Raw genomic sequence first — 20,030 nt, forward strand, 5'->3', positions numbered from 1 at the left:
ATACAAGACGTAAATTGCTAGGAACAGACAAACTGAAGGTGACTTAAATTAAAAAATTGCTGTATACCTCATTCTCAGTATCACTTTGGGAAAGAGCCTTGTTTTCCTGTCAAGGCTGTTCTGATGTATTGCAGAATTTCACGTTCTGTTTTGTGGCCAAGTAGTACCATGTACTGTGACTTGCAGATTGCCTTCTAGTGGGAAGAATAGAAAGTCTGTGGTGCTAAGCCCAAAAGAAGGAATCTATTCCTACTATTCCTTCTTGTATCTGAAGCCATGCCAGCAGTCTTTGCCCAGGATCTTACTGCAGTGTACAGGTGAATTCTGGAAGGAGGTACTTGTAACCATCAGTGGAGCATAATGGAGCTATTCTCTGGGAACGGCACCTGCATTCTGCCTCAACAGGCTGCAGGGTCACTTGTGACAGCTTTTGTTAAGCCAAGTTCCTTCAGAAAGTAGCATCACATTCTCTGTAAGACCGGAGTTTTGCTTTTAATTGAATAACCTGACAAATAACCCCTCCAACCTCCCCCCACAAAAACCCTTAAAGAATAATCGCCCCTCTTCACCCTTTCCCCAAGACTCTGACGGTGCTTCTTGGTTACACCTGTCTTAGCAGCATGGTCTAACAAAAGCTTGGGTAGCCATCAAAGGTTGCTTTCAAGGAGGTTCATTTTGCATTGTGTTGTCGACTTGGTAGGACACTCATCTTGAAGCGTATGTGCAGTTTGCCGTAGCTGGCCAGTAGTGATGGAGTGATTTAACTGCTGGGCAGCTGAGCCCCATGCAGCTGCTCTCTTGCTCCCCTCTGCTGGGATGGAGAAATTGACCAAAAGTTTGAGCAAAGTTTAATAGATAAAGCAAAAACTGCACACACAACAAAGCAAAAAAAGGAATTCATTCACCAGTTCCCATGTGACAGGTGGGTGTTCAGGTCCATGTAATGGTTACTTGGGAGGACAAGCACTTTCACTCCAGATGTCCTTCTTTTGTCCCTCAGCTTTTATTGCTGAGCCCACTGCCATGAATATCTCTTTGGTCAGTTGGCATCAGCTGTCCCAGCTGTGTCCCCACCCAACTTCTTGTGCACCCACAGCCTGTCACTGGCATGGCAGCATGAGGAGCAGGAAAGGTCTTGACCCTGTATAAGCACTGCTCAGCAGCAGCTAAAATGTTGCTCCCAAATATTAAACATAGGCTCATAGGAAGCGCTCTGAAGAACAAGTACCTTAATCTCACCCAAAACAAATACATGTAAGGAAAATCCTAATCCATTGCATGAAAGCTTTATGTGACTGCCTCTTGCATTTCATAGGAAGTTAATATTATTGTATCCTTACATTCTTTGTATCTTTCCAATAACTTAGAATATTTTATTTAAAAAAAAATTCTACTTGTTGTTTTGTACTGCTTGCTTAAGCAGGATGAGAGTCAGCTCAACTCAGCCTTAGACATTACGTTTTTTTAAGCTGATGATTGTTAAAACTGATAGCATTTTTTAAGCTGGTGATTGTTAAAACTGATAGCAGGGCTTAGGTGAATTATTTCTTACATTATGGTTTCAATTTGTAGTTTAAGTGAAGGCAGCAGGCTATCTCCAGCTGGAAGGAGTGTTAGAACAGCTGACTGGAGCAGAACAGCTTGTCAACAAATGGTTGCATTGCTATTCTATATGAATCATTTTCCAAGCTGCCTTAAGACACTGTAATATGGCAGTGTGATATTGTACTGTAGGAAGATCAGAATTTGCTGGCCTGGTTTCAGAGGTCTGTCTTTCCCCATCTCTCCTCCTTTCCCTTGACTCCTTGTTCTTGCCTGACCTGCCTTTTGTAGTCCTGACTTGTTTCAGTGGCCCTTCCAGATGGCATGAGAATGGTGTGTATGTGTTAAGCCATTTGAACAGGCACTCATTAGGCCACGCTGCTGATCTAAACTAGGACCTGGTAGGTGGTGTGCCTCAAGGCTGGATTGACTTCCAACCTTACCAGTTTTCCAGGCAGTTTTGTTTGTTTGAGTATGTGTATCTTGTCTAGCTGGTTGCATATTTTTAAGTCGTCGTAACCCAAACATCTTATTTCCACCTGCCCCAATGTACTAAAAAAAAAGCTTTGTTGTCACAATTGTTTGTGGCTGCTGCTTTTTTACTCAGTCTGAAGGACCACATTTTACCGGTGCGTTACCACTTGGTATATACTGCATGCAATAGTCTTTGTTCTGATCTCTTTTAATGTTTGAAAAGATAATAAGTATGACAACAATTTCCAGCATTTTTCATAGTTTCTCATGCAATTTCCTAAGAAATTGAAAACAACATGATATGAGTGGGCTGCTATGTCTAGTACTTTTTTAATAGCGTCCAACTAATTTCTGTACTTCAAATCTGTGACAGGCTTAGAAAGTATTCCTGGGTTTTGTTGGCTTGGGTCATTTGATCTTCATTTTTGGAGCACCATGCAGATTGAGATTCCATTCAAATACATGAAAGAAAAAGTAAGAATGGTAAATACCTTAGGAAGAAGGTCTCTGCATCAGTTATGCAAGCTGATCAAGTGGAACCAAAGAGCCTTTTCTAAGGCTGTCTCTTCTGGAGAAAGTATAACATAGAAGCAGTGTATGAAAAACTTTAACTAAGTCCCAACTTTGAGAGGTTGTTAAAATTCTGTTTTAGCAGAAGGCAGGTATCCCAAGGCATTGACTTTGATTTCAAGGTGTTCCCACATTCTCCTCCTTGAGATGAAACCCCTTTGGGATGTACAGGTTTTTGAAATCTAATCTTTACTCACTTTTTTGCATTGCATTTTTGTCACTAGAAATAGTGGTAAAACAGTGTAAACATGGAGGCAAAAATTATTTAATGTTGGAGTTACTCCTACATTAAATGCCCAAGTGATGTTTATGCTTCCTGATTTGTTTCAACTTTCAAATATGTGCAGAATTTTTTTTCCAATGGCTGTACATCACATTTAATAATTCTCCTTAATAAAATAATTAATTTCATATTAATGTACTGAATTTCAAAGTGCCCATAAAAATAAAATCATAATAACTTGTATCAGAAAGCTTACTATTTGTTGTCTTGAGAAGAAGAATGGGAAATACTTGAGCTGCTATGGTGTTTGTAGCTGGCTTGATGATCTTCTGAATTTTAGGAAAATACTGTCAAATCAGCTGACTAAGTTTTATTTACTCTTCAAGAGCTGGAAAGGAAGGCGAACCAAAGTGAGAGAAACAAAGGTGGTGGAGTCTCTGGAAAGTGAGCAGTTACTTAAATTTAGTATACTACTGGTAGATAAATACTACCAGTAGATACTTGCTGTGCAGTACTGTTTTCTGTGGACAAAAGTATTCTGTAAATACCTTGATTTGTTTAATGTAACTTCTGTCAGCGGAAGCTTTTTGTTGCAACACATTTGTAATCATATAGAAAAGGAAAGTTTCTTCTTCATTTCTCTTCTATTGAAGATTTTGTATTGTGACCAAAAGTATGGTGTTTGCTGAATGCATTTTCATCTAAGGTAAGCATTTTGACAAATCTTACTTTATTCTTCAAGGTATGGAATATATGAACGATGTAGAGAGTTGGTGGAAGCTGGTTATGATGTTCGACAGCCAGACAAAGAAAATGTAACACTTCTCCACTGGGCTGCAATCAACAACAGGATAGATCTGGTGAAGTATGTATTACACTTCAGGTTAAACAAAAATTAACTGTGTCCTTAAAAATGCCGATTTCTTTTTTTAGGACAACTTGATGTTTTTAAATTTATTGTGTCTAATTTGCATCTTCTCTTTATGCGGTTCTTCCACTTCAGGTTCCTCTGTTCCTCTCTCTTTCAGGGATCTCGATTTATTTTTGTTCAGTTACCTTATTGTGTGCTCTCTCACTCTCTTTTTGCAAGGCACTTGTTAATTTTATTTCCTCAGAATTAAATTATTTAGTGTTTTTTTTCTTTTTGTTCAAGCCTATCTTGAACATCTTTCCCCGACTGTTCTCAATTTCCCCATTATATGCAGTGGATAATTTCATTAATATGTTGGCTATTAAACTTAGTACTACAGAGATAAAGTTGTCTAGTATTGTGATACTAGATCTCAGTGTCTTGCTTAGTGGGTGTTGACTATGTAAGTTCTTTCCAGTGAAGTAGCTTAGCAGCTTCTCTGTGAGGAGTGCAGGCTTGGAATTAGACTTCTCTTATTTTTAGCATTTCTTCATCCCATCTATTGTGGACTTGAGATTCAGTGTAGATAACAGTGAAACCCATTAATAAGGAAAACTACAGAACCTTTTTGTATTTCTGTAGAACCAGGGATGAGTGTCTACGGCACTGTTCTGTTTTCATCATGACACTATGATCTATTGATATCTCCAACTCAGTTTTGTAAAAATACAAAAGATGGCCTTATGTCTCTGCAGTTACTTGCTTCCTACATTTCCCCATCCCCTGTGTCGAGCTTTCTACAGACAAGGATTTCCTTTCTACTTTTCCTTCTTCTAATAACAGTGACTGTATGGCCTTTGATTCCTCATGCACTGAAAGCAAGCTGAGGTAGTTTTCAAGTGCCTGCCAAAGACTTAGTGATCCTAATGTGGAGATCAGTGGAAGTATTTTCTTCTTAAGGTGACCTCTTATGAGATTTGCTTACTTTGAGTGTAAGTAGTTTGCTTAAATAGGACTTGTATGCCTGGAATCTTCTAGTGGAAGCTTAGATGACTCACTGAGTGGGATTGCCCAGTTCCTTCTTCAGGGTCGTTTTCACCTAGCACAATTTTCCTTCTGCAAGATCTGCTTAGACAAGGAGGTAAGGTTCTCAGTCTGGTTTTGCAGAAAAATCGTACCATTTCTGTATACTGAAACTGAAATGCAGTGATAAATCTCAACCAAGTCTAAAAACACCCTTAAAGAAACATAAAATGTTATTTCAGTGCACCATCTGGCAGGAGTTTGTCGCCTTGTCTTTTCCCAGTTGTCAAACTGCAAGTTCTTCCTTCTAAATAAAACCTACTAACCAGTAAGCAGTTCTGCTGTCAGTAGAATCTGAACGTATTCTGCCTTTCTGCAAGGACCAGTGTTTGAATGAAGACAATCTGTTTAGTGTTCACCTCCCCATGAGTGACTGTCACATCAGAGAGATGAATCCAAGCTTTGACTGTGAATTTCTATGTGCTGTCTTTTTATCTAGACAAGATTTCCTTTGGAGCTCCTTCCCAAGCAGGAATTAATAGCTCCTCAGTTAGTAGCTGTTACTTCACTGTGATAAAACTACTTTGTTTCTTTACCATATAATGTGCTTTGTGTTTTCACCTAGGTGGGACCAAGACTCACAAAATCTTTGCTTTTTTCTCATGGAGAAGTAAAAAAAAGTTCCCTTCTACAGAAAGATGTTGAAGTTTTTTTCTTTTAGTGTTGGAGACCAGTGGAGTGAACTGTCCTGCATCAATTGGAGCAGATCTTGTTTCTCTTTCACACTGTTGGGTTTTTTTTTCTTGTTTTTTTTTGCAAATCTTGTGTCTGATGGCTCTGAAGCAACTGTATTAAAACTTTTTCTTTAGATGTGTTTAGTCTGACATGCACTTTTCAGTTTCTGAAAGTTCCCAAAAGGGCTGTTTTTGAAATTTCATTCTCTGAATCAATGTGCACTCTAGAAAATGAAGGTAGTTATTTAAGAATAATGTTTTTCAAGTTGTTCTGTTTGTTGGCCTTCTTCTTGCCATGTCTTGAAACACTTAGCAGAGTTTGAGATGCCAGAAATTCAGTGGTGAGGATTTGAAGGACAGCTCATGTGGGTGGGAGAGCAGTGTTCATATATTCCTGATATGTATTTTCAAAGGGAAAAGTCTGTAGGCACAGGTACTTGAAATGTGCAAACACTTACAAATCTATAGCTAGGCAGTACTTTTCAAAGGTTAGATAGTGGTGAATGAAAAACTAGAGGCCTTTTCGGAAGGCCTGTATTTGAAAACATTATTTCTTTCTATAACATGCATTTTCTTTCACAAAAGAAAAGTGGTATTTGCAGTTTAGTGTCCCAGATAAAACATTAATGAAAACAGTTCACAGAAACATTGCAAGTTACTGTGAATATGAATTGTCGCAGTTAAAAATAGGTAACTTCCTTTGTTCTTACAGATAGCTCATCTTTTTACAAATGTTCTTCAGGGGAAAATAATTTCTATCCTATAATTTAGAAATATTTTTTAAATACTCAGATGATTTTTGTACTTTGATTAATGACAATTGAAAAGTATGTAAAAATCTCAGTCCTTCACTAAATGTATAACTTAAGTGTGATCTCTGGGATCAACGACTTCGGCAGGGTTATTCTAGTGATGATATAAGCTGCAAGTCTAATGGTATGTAATTTTACTATATAGCCAAAATTCTCTAAAAATTATAGTTTCTAGCACCATAATTTTTTATCAGTAATTCAGAATTCTATTTAATGCAACAGCCCTATAATATTTAAGAATAGTTTATTAAACACTTCAGTGGTAGAACAGTTTGTATTACTTTATATAGCAATTATTCCATTTTACTTAGAATAAAATTAGGAAATAGCATAATGTTTAAAACACAGTAGGAGGCATCTCTAATCTCCCAACCCATGTCAGAAATGCCAGAAAATTTCAAGTATATGCATGACCTCTAAAAAGTAAGGTTATAGGAAGGCAAGAGAAGGTTCTGGTCTTCTGATCTCTAACTGTCTCTTTTGCATAACACTGAACATGCTCGCTTGTGTCCTTTCTATTTAAACAAAACAAGCAATAATGTTTACTATTTCTGTTATTCCAGATACTATATATCAAAAGGTGCTATTGTTGATCAGCTTGGAGGAGATTTAAATTCTACCCCACTTCACTGGGCAACAAGGTAGGAAAAAGTCTTCTGAAATGTTCTTCTGTTTGTTTGCTTAACATGGAGTACTGATAGTTTTATGCAATGCTTGTATTTTATGGGAATACTTTGGACTAGAATTAATTCAGTCTTTGATAACTGGGCTCTCTGTAATGTGCTGTGTTTGAACTAAAGGAGTTTTCAGCATATGGTTTTCTCTGATACAGAGGAAGATGATTGCTGCAATAGGAAAACAAGTAAAGTATAGGCAACTTACCTTACTCTTACTTCTGAGGTGTTATTTTTGTCAAGTCATCTGAAGTTCAGTGGCACTTTTGCAGATGGGTCTTGGGGTGATTTTGTGTGACATGGTCCTTGCAGTGTCCTATTGCATATGTGAGTTTTTTTAAAGAGGTACTTTAAATCAGGTTTCTTATGTAGAAGATGGTCAGAGAATGATAAAATGGCTGAAAAAATTGAAGAAGTAGCTGCTCCTTCAGACAACCACCTAGAAATAACTGGGAAAGAAACAGTATCCATATTAATATTTTTAACTGTATATGGCAAAAGGAGACTTGGAAAATTAGCTTTTAGAAGATGTAATGTATCAAAATAATGTTTGCTAAAGGTGAGGACTTGCTTGTTAGCCTCTATTAAAGATTTTAGCTTCTATATTTCTTTTTGTTACAAAGCAGAGTCTTTAATTCTGTGTTAATAGCACAAAATCTTGACTAAATTTCCTGGTGTTCGTTCATACCTGTAATCAGTTCTGTGAAGCACTGCCCGAAATGGCTTCTGCAAAATTGAAAAGGTCTTTTGCTCATGTCAGAAACTGTGTACTGACACTTAAATGCTGTATCTAAAAGAAAGAAGTGCCTATGCTCATTATGCCAAAAAGATGCATAAGCTTTTAAGATAGTGTGAAGGAAATGTAGACCTTCAGTTTTCCTTTTTTCCTTTATTTTTGTTTTACTGCAGTTTTTAAGCCCCACAAAAAGTTGAGAGTATCTAGCCAGTTTGACATCTCTTCAAATAGTGATTTTCGTATGTGGTTTGCAACAAGTCACAGTAGACTAAATTTCTCAACTATAGCTTAGGGGTTTTTTTTGGGGGGGTTGTTTTTGGTTTTTTTTGGTGTCTTTTTTTTTGTGTCTTTTTTGCTATGCAGTACAATTAAGCAGATTGCATGTGATGAGTGCACTGTATGCATAGAATTTCTCATATGAGTTACTTTGCTTAGTCGGAGAATGAGATCATGGCAGTTGCTGTTTTTAAAGTATGAGGTAAAGTGTCGGAGTTAGTGTAATTAACTGCTAACCATACTTGTTGTATTTCATTATTCAAATTTTATTAGTTTTCCTGCATATAGTTATCCAGTTGTTTGTTTTTTGTGTTTTGTTACATTTAGACAGGGTCACTTATCCATGGTTGTACAGCTGATGAAATATGGGGCAGATCCGTCGCTAATTGATGGAGAAGGATGTAGCTGTATTCATTTGGCTGCCCAGTTTGGACATACTTCGATTGTTGCTTACCTCATAGCAAAGGGACAGGTAAATTTTAAGTAATACCATATTTAAAAGATTCTACTAAAATTTAGAGTAGGAACATATTTGAAACTTTCACCTGTCATTAAGGAAATGCAAAGTATTTGCTTGAATAAATACAAAAATAATTCCATGTCCTTTTTTGTAGACTACAGGGTTAATGTGCCACCAATTAAATTAATTTCCTGCAATAGTTGTCTGAGTACTTTGGCTTTAGTTCACACCTGTCTAATGTAGTATATAGAAATCCTAGCTCTGATAATTAATTTAATCTGTAAATGTAACTGTGATAATGGTAGCAAGTGTTGTAGAATTCTTCATAGAATCATCAGTTATACATGGATAAAGAATCTAGTGAGACATCAGTTGAGAACTTTTAATTTATTGCTGTTCATAATTACTTCCATGTGTAAATAGAAAATGAAACAATCCCAAACCTTCCTGCTAGCCCCGTGTATTACTGCTAGATCTGTGAAGTGTGTGTATAATGTGTATTCATTGCTGTTCCTGTTTTGTCCCATCTGTTGTTCTGTCTGCTCAAAAACTTGATCCTGTTTGCTACACACCCTGCACTGTAATTTGTAGATTTATTAACCCACAGGCATGTGCCTGAAGCACAAATTTGAATATGGTGTAAACTATATAGAAAGGTCAAAGCCCTCCTCTTCTATGACAGTCCTACTAACACACTTCTGTATTCTGCTTATTCTTTCAAATACCAAGTGAGATACAATCCAGTGAGTCATGTAGAATATGAAAGCAGTGAGTTTGATCTGTGTAAAAGAAATACTAAATTTGCTGCAGAAAATTACTTATACCTGTACATGTGAAAAAACCCAAGCTATTGCTCCAGGCAGTATTCAGTTTGTATCTGTTTGGCAAAACAGTACTTACTATATGATGAAGAGTAAACTAGGGAAAAGAAGAGTCTGATCCTATTTTGTATAATTGCTGTTTTATAAGAAATAATGGTTGGAGAGGAATGTGTATTTATGAGGAGAAAATTTTGTATTTCCTTCTCAAATTATTTGTAGTTAATTATATGTGGGTTTTATGTTACCAGAAAAATCTTACTGATATTACACAAGTATGAACTTGTTTTAAGCATAACATTAATAAAATATTAATAGTCTTTAAAGTATTCTACTGTGATTATGAAGTCTCTCTGTGTTCATCTTCATGTTTATATACAGATTTGTCTTGTTTATTTGAGCATATAATGCTTCAATCCAAAAGAAGCTGTATGTCTTTACATGAGTGCATACATAGGGACACAAAAATTGCCTTAAAATTTCAAACTTGTTAGTTTAAAAACAGCTCTTTTCAGTAGTTTTTAAAACACTGATTTTATTAAATTTCTCAAATATTTTCAACTATGATTTTGGTATTCTTTCTGTGATATAAACTCAAATTAACTTGAACAGTAATTTTTCATAGTGCTTCAAAAAGTTCAGCTTTAAAAATTAGGTATTGATTTATATGTTTAAAGTCTAGTAATATCACTAGCATTTTAATAACAATTCCTAAAATGATAGTTCCCTAGCTATATTGCATACAACTGCAGAAACTACATAGTTTATCTAGAAGCTGTGGGAGATACATGATTCTATTTGTTAAGTTTGCTTTAATTAGTGCTGAGGTCTTTAATCTCTTCCCTCTATTTCTTCTCTTACCTTCTTTGTCATGCTGAGATTTGGAAATTTGAACTGCTTTTGCTTCTGTGGGCTTACCCTACATATTGCTTCTTAGTTTACTTTTGTCTTTACAGAGGCCAGGTTCCTTTATATCCAAACAGTAGGCTAGCCTATGTTCTGAACCTAATTCTAGTACCTATGTGGCAAATGACAGCAAAATAAATGTCAAAAAAAGGGTTCAGTGTAGACTGTTGTGCTGTGTTAGTTCAGATCCTGATGCCTTTGTGGATGAGCCTGGTCAAAGAAAAGCCAACTTTCATAACTGAATAAAGGACTGACAGGTGGATAAAGAAATCGTTCCTAATTGCTACCTTGTCCATTTTTGAGACAGAAACAGAACCCAACTTCAGTGTTGCTGTTTCACTTTCTTCTGGGCTGCAGCAGCCAGTGGTAAAATTTGCAATATGAGGCTTGAGTTCAGCCCTCCAACTTCTGGAGTGTGGTGAAGGGGAAGAACTATTAGTCAGATGGCTTCTGGCTTTGATTGGAAGTGAACCCATTTTCATGCCAGCAAGTACTACTCAGCCAAGAGGCAGCAATGGTAGATGTTGCTTTTTGTTTAGACTGATTCCTGGCTGTATCAGAATTTGAACATGTTGTTTGTGTCAGTAGGTTGCCTGGGTCAAAATCAGGCCTGGTACAAATATATGATATAAATATAGTTAGAAATCAAATAACAGAATCTGTAGCACGGTTCAGGTTTAGGTAAGATCTTTATTTAAAAAAATGCAAGAAAGGAAAACTGAAAAAGAACTTGAAGGCACTTAAAAATGTTCAGTGTCCAATTTGACTGCCTGATATTTTGCTTACACTACTTAAAATACCAGAACCATGTTAGGACTTTGCATACACAAAGATTCACCTGGAATAAGTTAAGATATGGATGTGGTATACAAATGGTTGAAGAATGTGTTATCATCCTGTCCATGTGTGAGGTAACTTAATTACAGATAATGAGTGACTGTAAAATTGCTCGTAGGGTAATATCACATAAGAAATATTCTAGTTCTAAAATTATAGTTTTAACTATTTCATGCTCATGGTTCAACTATCATTTTCATAGTTTAACTTGCACTTACTCATCAAGTCCATTATTTTTTATTCTTAGAGTTGCAGTTTTGGTATGTTAATTAGTGTCTCGAGCTAGGTAGGGGTCACCTGCAGAGTTATGGCCTTGAAGTAGGTGACATCGAGCTTGAGAGATGCCAGAGTGGTACCAGCAGCCTTGGTTACTTCAGTGCTGTGATACATAAGCAGTGCTCCTAAGCATTGTCACCTCAGTTGACACTGAAGCTCTTTCTCTCCACCAAGCTCAGGGCACCGTTAAAACACTGAACCAAGTGTTTTATTTCCTAGACTAACTCAGAGCACATTACTTAGAGAATTATAAGTCCAGCTGGGTTCTTTCTTAGGACTGTCAAGACTGACTGTGTGTCTGGTGGACTAGTGTATTCAGAACAGAGCTTTTGTTTGAAGGAATGAGGTAGATTTAGTTGTGTGTGTTAATCTTCCTTGCTGTTCTGTGTGCAGTTCCATGGGAGTCTTAACAAAATCTCTGCTTCTATGGAAATCTTACAAAATCTCTGCTTGTAGTCAGTAACTAGCATGTCTTTCCTAAATTAAGAAATATTGTCAGACTTACAGCAGCCTTACTGAAAAATCTTCTTTTACTATATGCTTTTAAAGGCTTTTTTCCTTTCCCTGGGCAGCAGTTGATGTGAAAGGGATCTTTTCCTTACGCAGAATAGGATTCTGGACAAGGATGTGATGAGTCTTTTCTATGAAGGTGTGTGTTTTGTGAAATAAGCAGTAATGATTCTAAGGAGGATCAAACTCTTAGTTTCTTTTTGTATGATTTAATAAATCCCACTTTCTGAGTGCTATCTCTTGATGCAATATGTGCTTCTGAAAAGGCTGTATTGTATCACAGTACTGGTTTCACGATTGCTTGTTAAATGTCCTGGTAAGCCTAATGCTTCTCCAATCTCCAGCTGCTCTTCAGAATCCTTCCTTGTCAAGTCTTGCTTTCAGAAAGTAGTATTAAGCAGCAGAAGAGTTGCTGCAGCTCCTTTTCATGCAGAAATCTCTTGCACCCCAGTATTTTTTGTCTCTAGAAGCTTTTTGTGCAATCTTGTATTAGTGTCCTAGGATTAAGTCTGGTTATCTTTGCATGTGCAAAGCTTTTTCTGTTTCAGAACCACAGTTGCACTTACAAAACAAGAGGAATTTTTACCATTTGTTGTCCACGGAATTCGCATTAGAACCACGTGCAAAGGGCAGCAGTATGTGCAATTTTTGATCATTGCATCACTTATTGTTGGAATCTTTGGTTCTTGCAGTGCTTGCAACATGTCCTAACAGCACAGGTACACCCTTCCATGAGCACTGAGAATTAAACAAGGAAGTAATGCTAAAGTACCTGTTGGGACACAGCAGAATGGAAGAACAGTCTCTTAATATGAACCAGCTGCTGAACCACGTTTTTGCTTCAGCCCTCTCTTTGGTAAAAAGCAGCAACAGGACTTCCTTTCTAAAATGTGTCACTTGATCTGTGGTTATAGTAGTAATTTGGAGAAGTAACAAGGAACTTTTGATGAGAGGTTTGTTAGAGGGTGTGTCTGCTATCCGCAGCTACATCTTTGTTACGTCTATACAACAGTGTGCAAGTCAATCGTAGCTGCTTTGCCTCTCCTTAAAGTTCTTTTCAAAAGGTATCTGCCTCAGCCAACATGGCAGCTTAATATGAGTAGCAGCTGTGGCCTGCCTAGGTAACTTATGTTCAGGGAATTCTCTGCTGCTCATGGGTTTAGTTTTTTTCTTTTAACTGAGTGTCACCTAAGTATGCAAAGTGTAGTTTCAATTTGTCAGATGGAATCATTGAAGGAATTGTTCTACTTATATCCAAACACATTGCTACTGTCACAAGGAGGTGTTTTTCTATAAGAAATCTAAAGATGAAAGAGTAATTGTTCATTTTGCAGTAATTTGTAAAATCCTCCAAGTACACTATGAGCTGTGAATCAGTCATGCTTCTCAAGGATGAATGAATTTGAGATTGGCCTGTGATTCTAATTTCCTTTGTGATTTCAACCACAGGGGGTTAAAGGCAATGCCAGCACTTGCATGGTCCTGGTAGGCTCAAAAGGATTTAACCTATGCAAGTACTGTGGGTAAAGAGATTTATATCCTGATCTCAAATTATGTAACTCTTCTGAACAAACAAGCAAGTAAATCAAGTAACTGTTCTCCTTCTCTCAATCAACTTCAATCTCCTTCTCTCAATCAATCTTCTCTCCATCAACTATGTTTTTAAAATTTCTTTTTATTTTTAATTAAGCAACACAGTAAAAACTTAGAAATGTAAAGTTATCTCCAGGCTAGAGGTGTTTTAAAAGCAATTATTTGGAGGAACTAAGTTGGATTTTCTCAGAGACAACTGCCTGGGGTTGGGCTAGCAGCAGCATGAGTAGGGATCCCAGGGTGCTGGGCATTTTGTAGTTACTTGGACACAAGGAGGTTCTGGGGATGACAGAAAGCAACATCAGTCATTTTCTGGGTTTTTGTGAGGAATTTCTTTAGCAGATGACTTAATTGAAATGCTTTCCAATCTAATTTTCCTAGTAAAAACTGAGGGAAGTGATATAGGAAATGCTGTCATAGCTCTGTTACCTCTAAGGAAAACTTCATATCCTGCATTACATTAACTTGCAATGATTTTGTTAGTGCTGGTCTGTGAAATCTGCCCAAATGTGTTTGAGAGACTAATCTGCCTCGAAGTATTTAGGAATTACCAACTTCCCTAGGCAGGAGAGAAAAGAGATTATAGATCAGTTTTATTTCTCAGGAGGTTATTTTTATTAGTGGCTTTTTTCCAACCTTAAAATTCTCTGGCATTCATTAACTGGATATCCAGATACATAAATACCTTTGGAACACAGTGAGCTAAGGAAAATTGCTTTGCAAGTGGAAAAATAGGTGCAGCTATCATTTAGTAGAGTGTAGGATTCAGACAGTGGTATTTATACTGACTAAGCAAGTATCTTTTCAAATATTGGTGCATTATTTTAATTTTCTTTTGCTTTTTAATGCAATAATTCACCACCTATATATGTCTTTAATGTTGAAGGTTAATAGTAAGTTAGAAATTACTGGTCTTATACAGCATGACTGTTCCATAATTTCTAAAATAGATTGGAACAGTTATTTTTTGGCAGTGGTGGCATTAATGTTTGTTTTCATCTTTTAAATACTGTTTGAGTGCTAAAAGCTTGCCAGTTTTTCTTCCAATTTGGATGATTAGTCTTAGAACACTGCTTCTCATTGCAAACGTTGCATCTACTGGATCTTGAGTAGGCTTACCTCACCAAGCTTTTTTTCTTCTTTTTTTTTTTTTTTTTAGGATGTAGATATGATGGATCAAAATGGAATGACACCTTTAATGTGGGCAGCTTACAGAACACATAGGTAATATATGCAGTTTTTACTATATCTTAACCAAGTGGCATATAGTAGTGACTGGTTGGGGTGTTTTTTTGCAAGTTTTTCCTGTTCTTTCCACAGCTGCCATTTCATCTTTCTTCTTTTATGTTTATTGTGAATTCATCCCACTTGGTAGCTCAGCCCCACAGAACCACTTCCTCAATCCTCCCAAACAGGATGAGGAGAATCAGGAGGGTAAAAATGAGAACTCATGCTTTGCAATAGAGACAGATGAATAGATAAAGCAAAATAAGGAATTCATTTCTTACTTCCCATCAGTAGGCAGAAGTTCAGCCATTTCCAGGTCAGCAGGCCTCTGTCACCTGTGACAGTTACTTTGCAAGGCAGATGCTGTGACTCAGAATGTCCTCTGCTTCCTACTTCTCTTCCCCAGCTTTAATTGCTGAGCAACTGGCATGCAATATTGGATATTCCTTTGGTCAGTTGGCATCAGCTGTCCCAGCTGTGTCCTGTCCCAACTCCCTGTGCACCCCCAGCCTGCTCACTGGCAGGGCAGCAGGAGGAGCAACAGAGGCCTTGGCCCTTAGTAAGGGAAACTGCTCAGCAATAGCTAAAACATCCCTGTGTCATCAATACTGCTTTGGTCACAAATCCAAAACACAGCACCATAGGAGCTACTGTGGAGAAAATTAACTTGATTTTAGCCAAACCCAGTACAATGACTTTTTCAAGAGAGAAGATACTATGAAGGAGTGCTCACTAATTCTTCCTGTGGCAATGATTGAAAAAAAAAAAAAGATGAAAACTAACACTTCTCCAAAGATCAAATGTTTGAATTAGATTCCTGTTTGGAAGGGCCTATCTCTATAGATTGTTGGGAGGAACACAAAGTAGCTCTTACAATACCTGCCATTTCCAACATTCGCATTCTATTTTAGTTTCATCTTCTGGATTGTAAAGTGGAAACGTAACATGTTTTGAACTTTCGTTGTTGAAGTATATAATCATGTGCATGTTTTTACAAATCTAGTAGTGTTAGATTTTGCTAAACACAAAACTAGAGTTTGTGTTTGTAACTAGAACAGATGTTTCTTGTTATCCCAGAATGAGGTGTCATAGGGAGATCCTTTAAAAGTCAACAGAATGGTGGTTGGTTTTGGTGGGAAGAGATTTTGAGCCATTCATAATTGGCAGCAAAAAAAGTCAGTTTGCTATTTACATAGTATACCTGATCAATGATCTTCATAGAAATTGAGTGCATCAACAATAAGTTGGGATGTGTTTGAGTTAATCTCTAGATCTAACAAGAATTTTCTTTTCTAGTGTGGATCCAACACGATTACTACTTACATTTAATGTTTCGGTTAATCTGGGAGACAAATACCACAAAAACACAGCATTGCACTGGGCTGTGCTAGCAGGAAATACTACAGTTATTAGTCTTCTGTTAGAAGCTGGAGCTAATGTTGATGCTCAAAATATTAAGGTAAACATTTGGTCTGTTTTAATTGTAAATGGTTTGAGGCAGAAATAACAGAGCCTAAGATAAATCTTAAGAGTAGGTTATTATTGTGGGTATAATGGGATCACGAAGATGGAGCAAAAGCAATGCCACTACTGTGTCATTTGGGTTTTATTGCCAAGAGTGATGCATAACCACTAGATCTGCACCATAAAAGATACTCAAGTAAATAATACAATAACAATTATTTATAAAAATATGGGATTGGAGTGTGCAATTTGACTGCATGTGTGAAGATCGGTGTAATTGGATGCAAAATTGGAAACCTGTCTGACTATCTTCTATAAAGGTGTGACATTGTTTGTTGGAGTGAGATGTGAGGCATCTCTGTCCTCTTCCAGAGAGCTGACAAATGTTTTAGTCAGTTTCCCAGTGCCAGTAAGCAAATTGGCGGCCTGAAAATGCCAATAGAATAAAATAAACAAATGGGTTCTTTTCCTGCATGTGAACTTAACTTGCCTGATTACTCAAAATTCTTAACAATGGATCTAGATTCTGTACTAACAGAGCCCTTCTCCAGCATATGTTAGACCAGCGAAACAGCTTTTAGAATTTCTGCCATGGACCTGGAGCTTCTCCAGCCTTGGAAGGTGTGGCTTTGGAATGTGGTTTTCTCCATTACTTCCAGATGTTCTGTATATAAAATTAGATGCATTTTGCTACCAAAGCTGTTTCCTCTCTGGTGTCAGAGAAGAATTCACTTTTAAAAAAAGAATTCTCTACTCAGTTTCTCTTCAAATATTTGTATTTTCCACTTAAAGAGTGTTACAGGCAGAGTGGTTCTGCTTGAAAACACAGCTATAACTTAATTTGATTTATTTTTTCTTTTACTATTTTTCCTACTAGTTATGATGGCTGGAGTCTATATTGCTTGGCCACAAGTGATCAAGTGATAGAAATACATACATACATACATATATATATATATATATATATAAATAAAAAAATGTACACATCAGTTTTCTTGAAGAGCATGGAACAGCCTTTTTAAAGGAGCAGCCAAATCTTGCTGGCAGCTTTCTAGGTCCTACATCCACTTTGGAATATCAGAAATGTTTCTAATTAGGAATGAAAACTCATTAGAAGGAATTACTTTTATACATGTTTAAAACAAATCAGCTACCTTCTTGCATATACTGAGGTGAAGATATTTATTCCTGGTCTGTAAGGTAATTTGTGTGGAGGAGTTATGCTTCTAGTCTCACTTCTTGTGTTGAAAAGCTATTTTCCTATGCCATCTCTGGAAAAAAATAAAGGTATTTTTGTGGAAAAAGAATCAGCATGTCATACTCTGCTTCTCTTGACAGACTGATTAGTGTGACAAGAGTTCTAAAGTCATCATCTTACCTACATTTCTGGACTGTTAAGAAATCTGTAACAAAAATTTTTGTTTGGCTATATAAAAAAGTATCTGCTTGCCTGAAGTACTTCATGGTCTTGCCTTCTTTATTGACAGACAGCAGCAGTCAGTAGAAAAATAGGTTTTTGAACCTGCTGGATCATGATATCTTTCCAGTCATGCCAGAAGACTTGTCTGGTTTCACTGACCACTATCTGCATTGAAGTCTATGTTTCTTGCATGCCTTCCCAGGTTTTTAGGATCTTCAGAGGATCAAAATAATTTGAGCAGTGGCAGTTTTGCTATCCAGCCAGTGAATTTGTAACTCATGCTGGTAGTAAATATAGAATAAATATAAAAATTGGTTGCTTCGTAAAGGCCAATAGAAACTCAGTTTGGTGCCCTTCGTTCGACTGTTCACCAAAAAAGTTTTATTTGAGCCAGAAACTAATTGTTTGGCTCATGTTTCCTCAGAAATAAAAGGAATTGTGAAAGGCTTCTTTCTGATGCAGTCAGTTCTAGATTTCTGCAGCACTCTCTAGTAAAGTCCTTTTCTCAGCCCAGGGAATTGACCAAGAATCAGGGTAAGAGAGCTGAGATTATAGATATACATTGGCTGAAAGCTGTTCATCATCTTCAAATGAAAAAGTGACTGCAATATTAGATGCGAGCTTTGACTTAATTGTTATCAGCTCTAGTCAGTCTGTGTTAGAAAGGCACATGCTGCTGGCTGCCTAGGCTTGGAGCAAATTGGGACCAGTCGTCTCAGTAAGGTGTTCGTTACTTTGCATGATAGTTTGTGAAGTATTTGAACAATAGCACTCCTATTCTAGAGAAAAGCCCGATACAAACAATGAGTTAGTCCTGTTTTGTTATTTACCCTCTTTTTATTATGTTGTACAAGAAACTAATATTTTCCTTTTGGTTGTAAGATGCTTCTTTTTTCATTTTTGAGAACTAGATTGATGCTAAAGATGGAAGCTGCTTTTCAGTAATCTAAGTAGAGTGGAGGTTTTTGTTTGGTCGATTTTTATTTCTTAAGGAAATTAGCGTGCCATACGAATAAACAGATAGGGTAGACAAGGACAGGACTTCCCAGGGAGCCGGCTTATCACTGAGGACTTGGGGAAAACTTGTAAATTTTATTTAAGTATGAGCAGCAGAAGCTCCTTTTTTTGGTAGAGAGATATAGAGACCTAAAAGAACTTACGATTAAAAAAAAATAAATAATCTCTTAAGTGAATAATTTATTGAACTTACACTGCCTAATCAAGAAACTACATCTAATCTTAGGCTTGTCCGTGGAAGTCTGTATGAACAATTCCCTATCATAATGACTCTTCAGATTATTTTTTTCTACCTGAATACTTTAAATATATATTATTGAAGCCTTATTGCTTGCTGACAATCTTAAGTGTGTTACTAGATTAAGTTTTCCGATGCATTTTTTTTTTTTAAATTTTTAAGCAAGTCAGACGTCCACTATTCCTGTAAAGACGAGGAAAATATTAAAATGGCCACATGATGAAAAGTGTAGTCAAAGATTTCTTTAAAGCTCCCTCAACTTTTTTGTCTAGGCAGTTCCTAGGTATTTCATGGCCCTCTAGTGGAAGGGATGCTTAGCTGGACCCCAGGACAATTTCAGGATTTACTTGGGAGATCAACTCCCAGAGGGGATTGCTTGTCCACAGGTAATCTTTACAGTCTGGATATATAAGGCTCACTAAAACAACAGCATCTCTGGAGTTTCCCAGATTCAAGGTGCAATTCAAGGTGCTATCAGAGTTGTAATGAAGCAGGCGCCAATAGTTTGATTTCAGGCATTTCTGTTGAGAGTGGGGTTAATTTAATCTGTTTTTTAAACATCTGGCTAAATAACTTTGAAGCCAAGTTAAGTCAAAAGGTTTTTCTTTTTAAAATGATTTTTCTAGTTAAACTTCTCACACAGAAGGTGTGAATGGTCCTGTTAACTAGCAAAAAATCTTCATCTCATAATTTATATTCTGTGCTGTTTACTCTCCTAAAGATTTTGGGCAAGATTTCAAAGGCAGAGATGACAGTTAAGTACTCAATTCCCTTTGTCTTTCTATGGGATATAGGTAGCTAACTATAGTTTTAAATCTTTAAAATCGCTTCTGTCTATAGTAATTATTGCCCTTTCTGGGTAGTTTCAGTTTCTAGTACCTGTCTCACTTTTTTTTTAGGAGGGGGCCGAGCGATGGAGGATTCAGCCATTTTTCAAGCCTCCATGAATGGTTTGTTTAGGAGGGGAGTTAACTCCAGTAGAAGAGAGGAAGAGTCAAATGCAAAACTGAAGCTGGAGGTACCTACAATTGGTTGTCTCTTGCCTCCTCTATAATTTTAGACCAAGTCAATAAGTTTTTCATTTAGCTCTCTTCCTAAGCGCTTAAAAAGCAATAAAATCAAATCAGTTTGGTAGGCACCTTTAGTCCCTGTATCTTTCACTCTGTGTTTCTCTTTTGCTTCATCTGTTAGTCCTTTCTGAAATTATGGAAATAAAGACACAAGCTATTCATTGCTGGCTTAGTACCCATACAACATGAAACACAAGCTCAGAGTAAAAGCTTGGAGTTTTGAAATAAGCTGGACATGAAGACTGAGTTTATTCTTTCATGTTTTCTTCCTAGTGCTTCT

General features: G+C 36.9%; 1 protein-coding gene across 1 annotated transcript in view; it reads left to right on the top strand.

Annotated features, from left to right (window-relative positions):
* Window positions 1-20,030, top strand: part of ZDHHC17 (zinc finger DHHC-type palmitoyltransferase 17) — a 66,812-nt gene that overhangs the window by 22,513 nt on the left and 24,269 nt on the right. The window contains exons 3-7 of the mRNA XM_066319207.1: window positions 3,552-3,674; window positions 6,792-6,869; window positions 8,242-8,386; window positions 14,474-14,538; window positions 15,838-16,000. Of these exons, the coding sequence (XP_066175304.1) occupies window positions 3,552-3,674; window positions 6,792-6,869; window positions 8,242-8,386; window positions 14,474-14,538; window positions 15,838-16,000 (574 nt within the window). The remainder of the gene's footprint in view (window positions 1-3,551; window positions 3,675-6,791; window positions 6,870-8,241; window positions 8,387-14,473; window positions 14,539-15,837; window positions 16,001-20,030) is intronic.

This window comes from Sylvia atricapilla, chromosome 5 (genome assembly GCF_009819655.1).
Source record: "Sylvia atricapilla isolate bSylAtr1 chromosome 5, bSylAtr1.pri, whole genome shotgun sequence".
Classification (NCBI taxonomy): Eukaryota; Metazoa; Chordata; class Aves; order Passeriformes; family Sylviidae; genus Sylvia; species Sylvia atricapilla.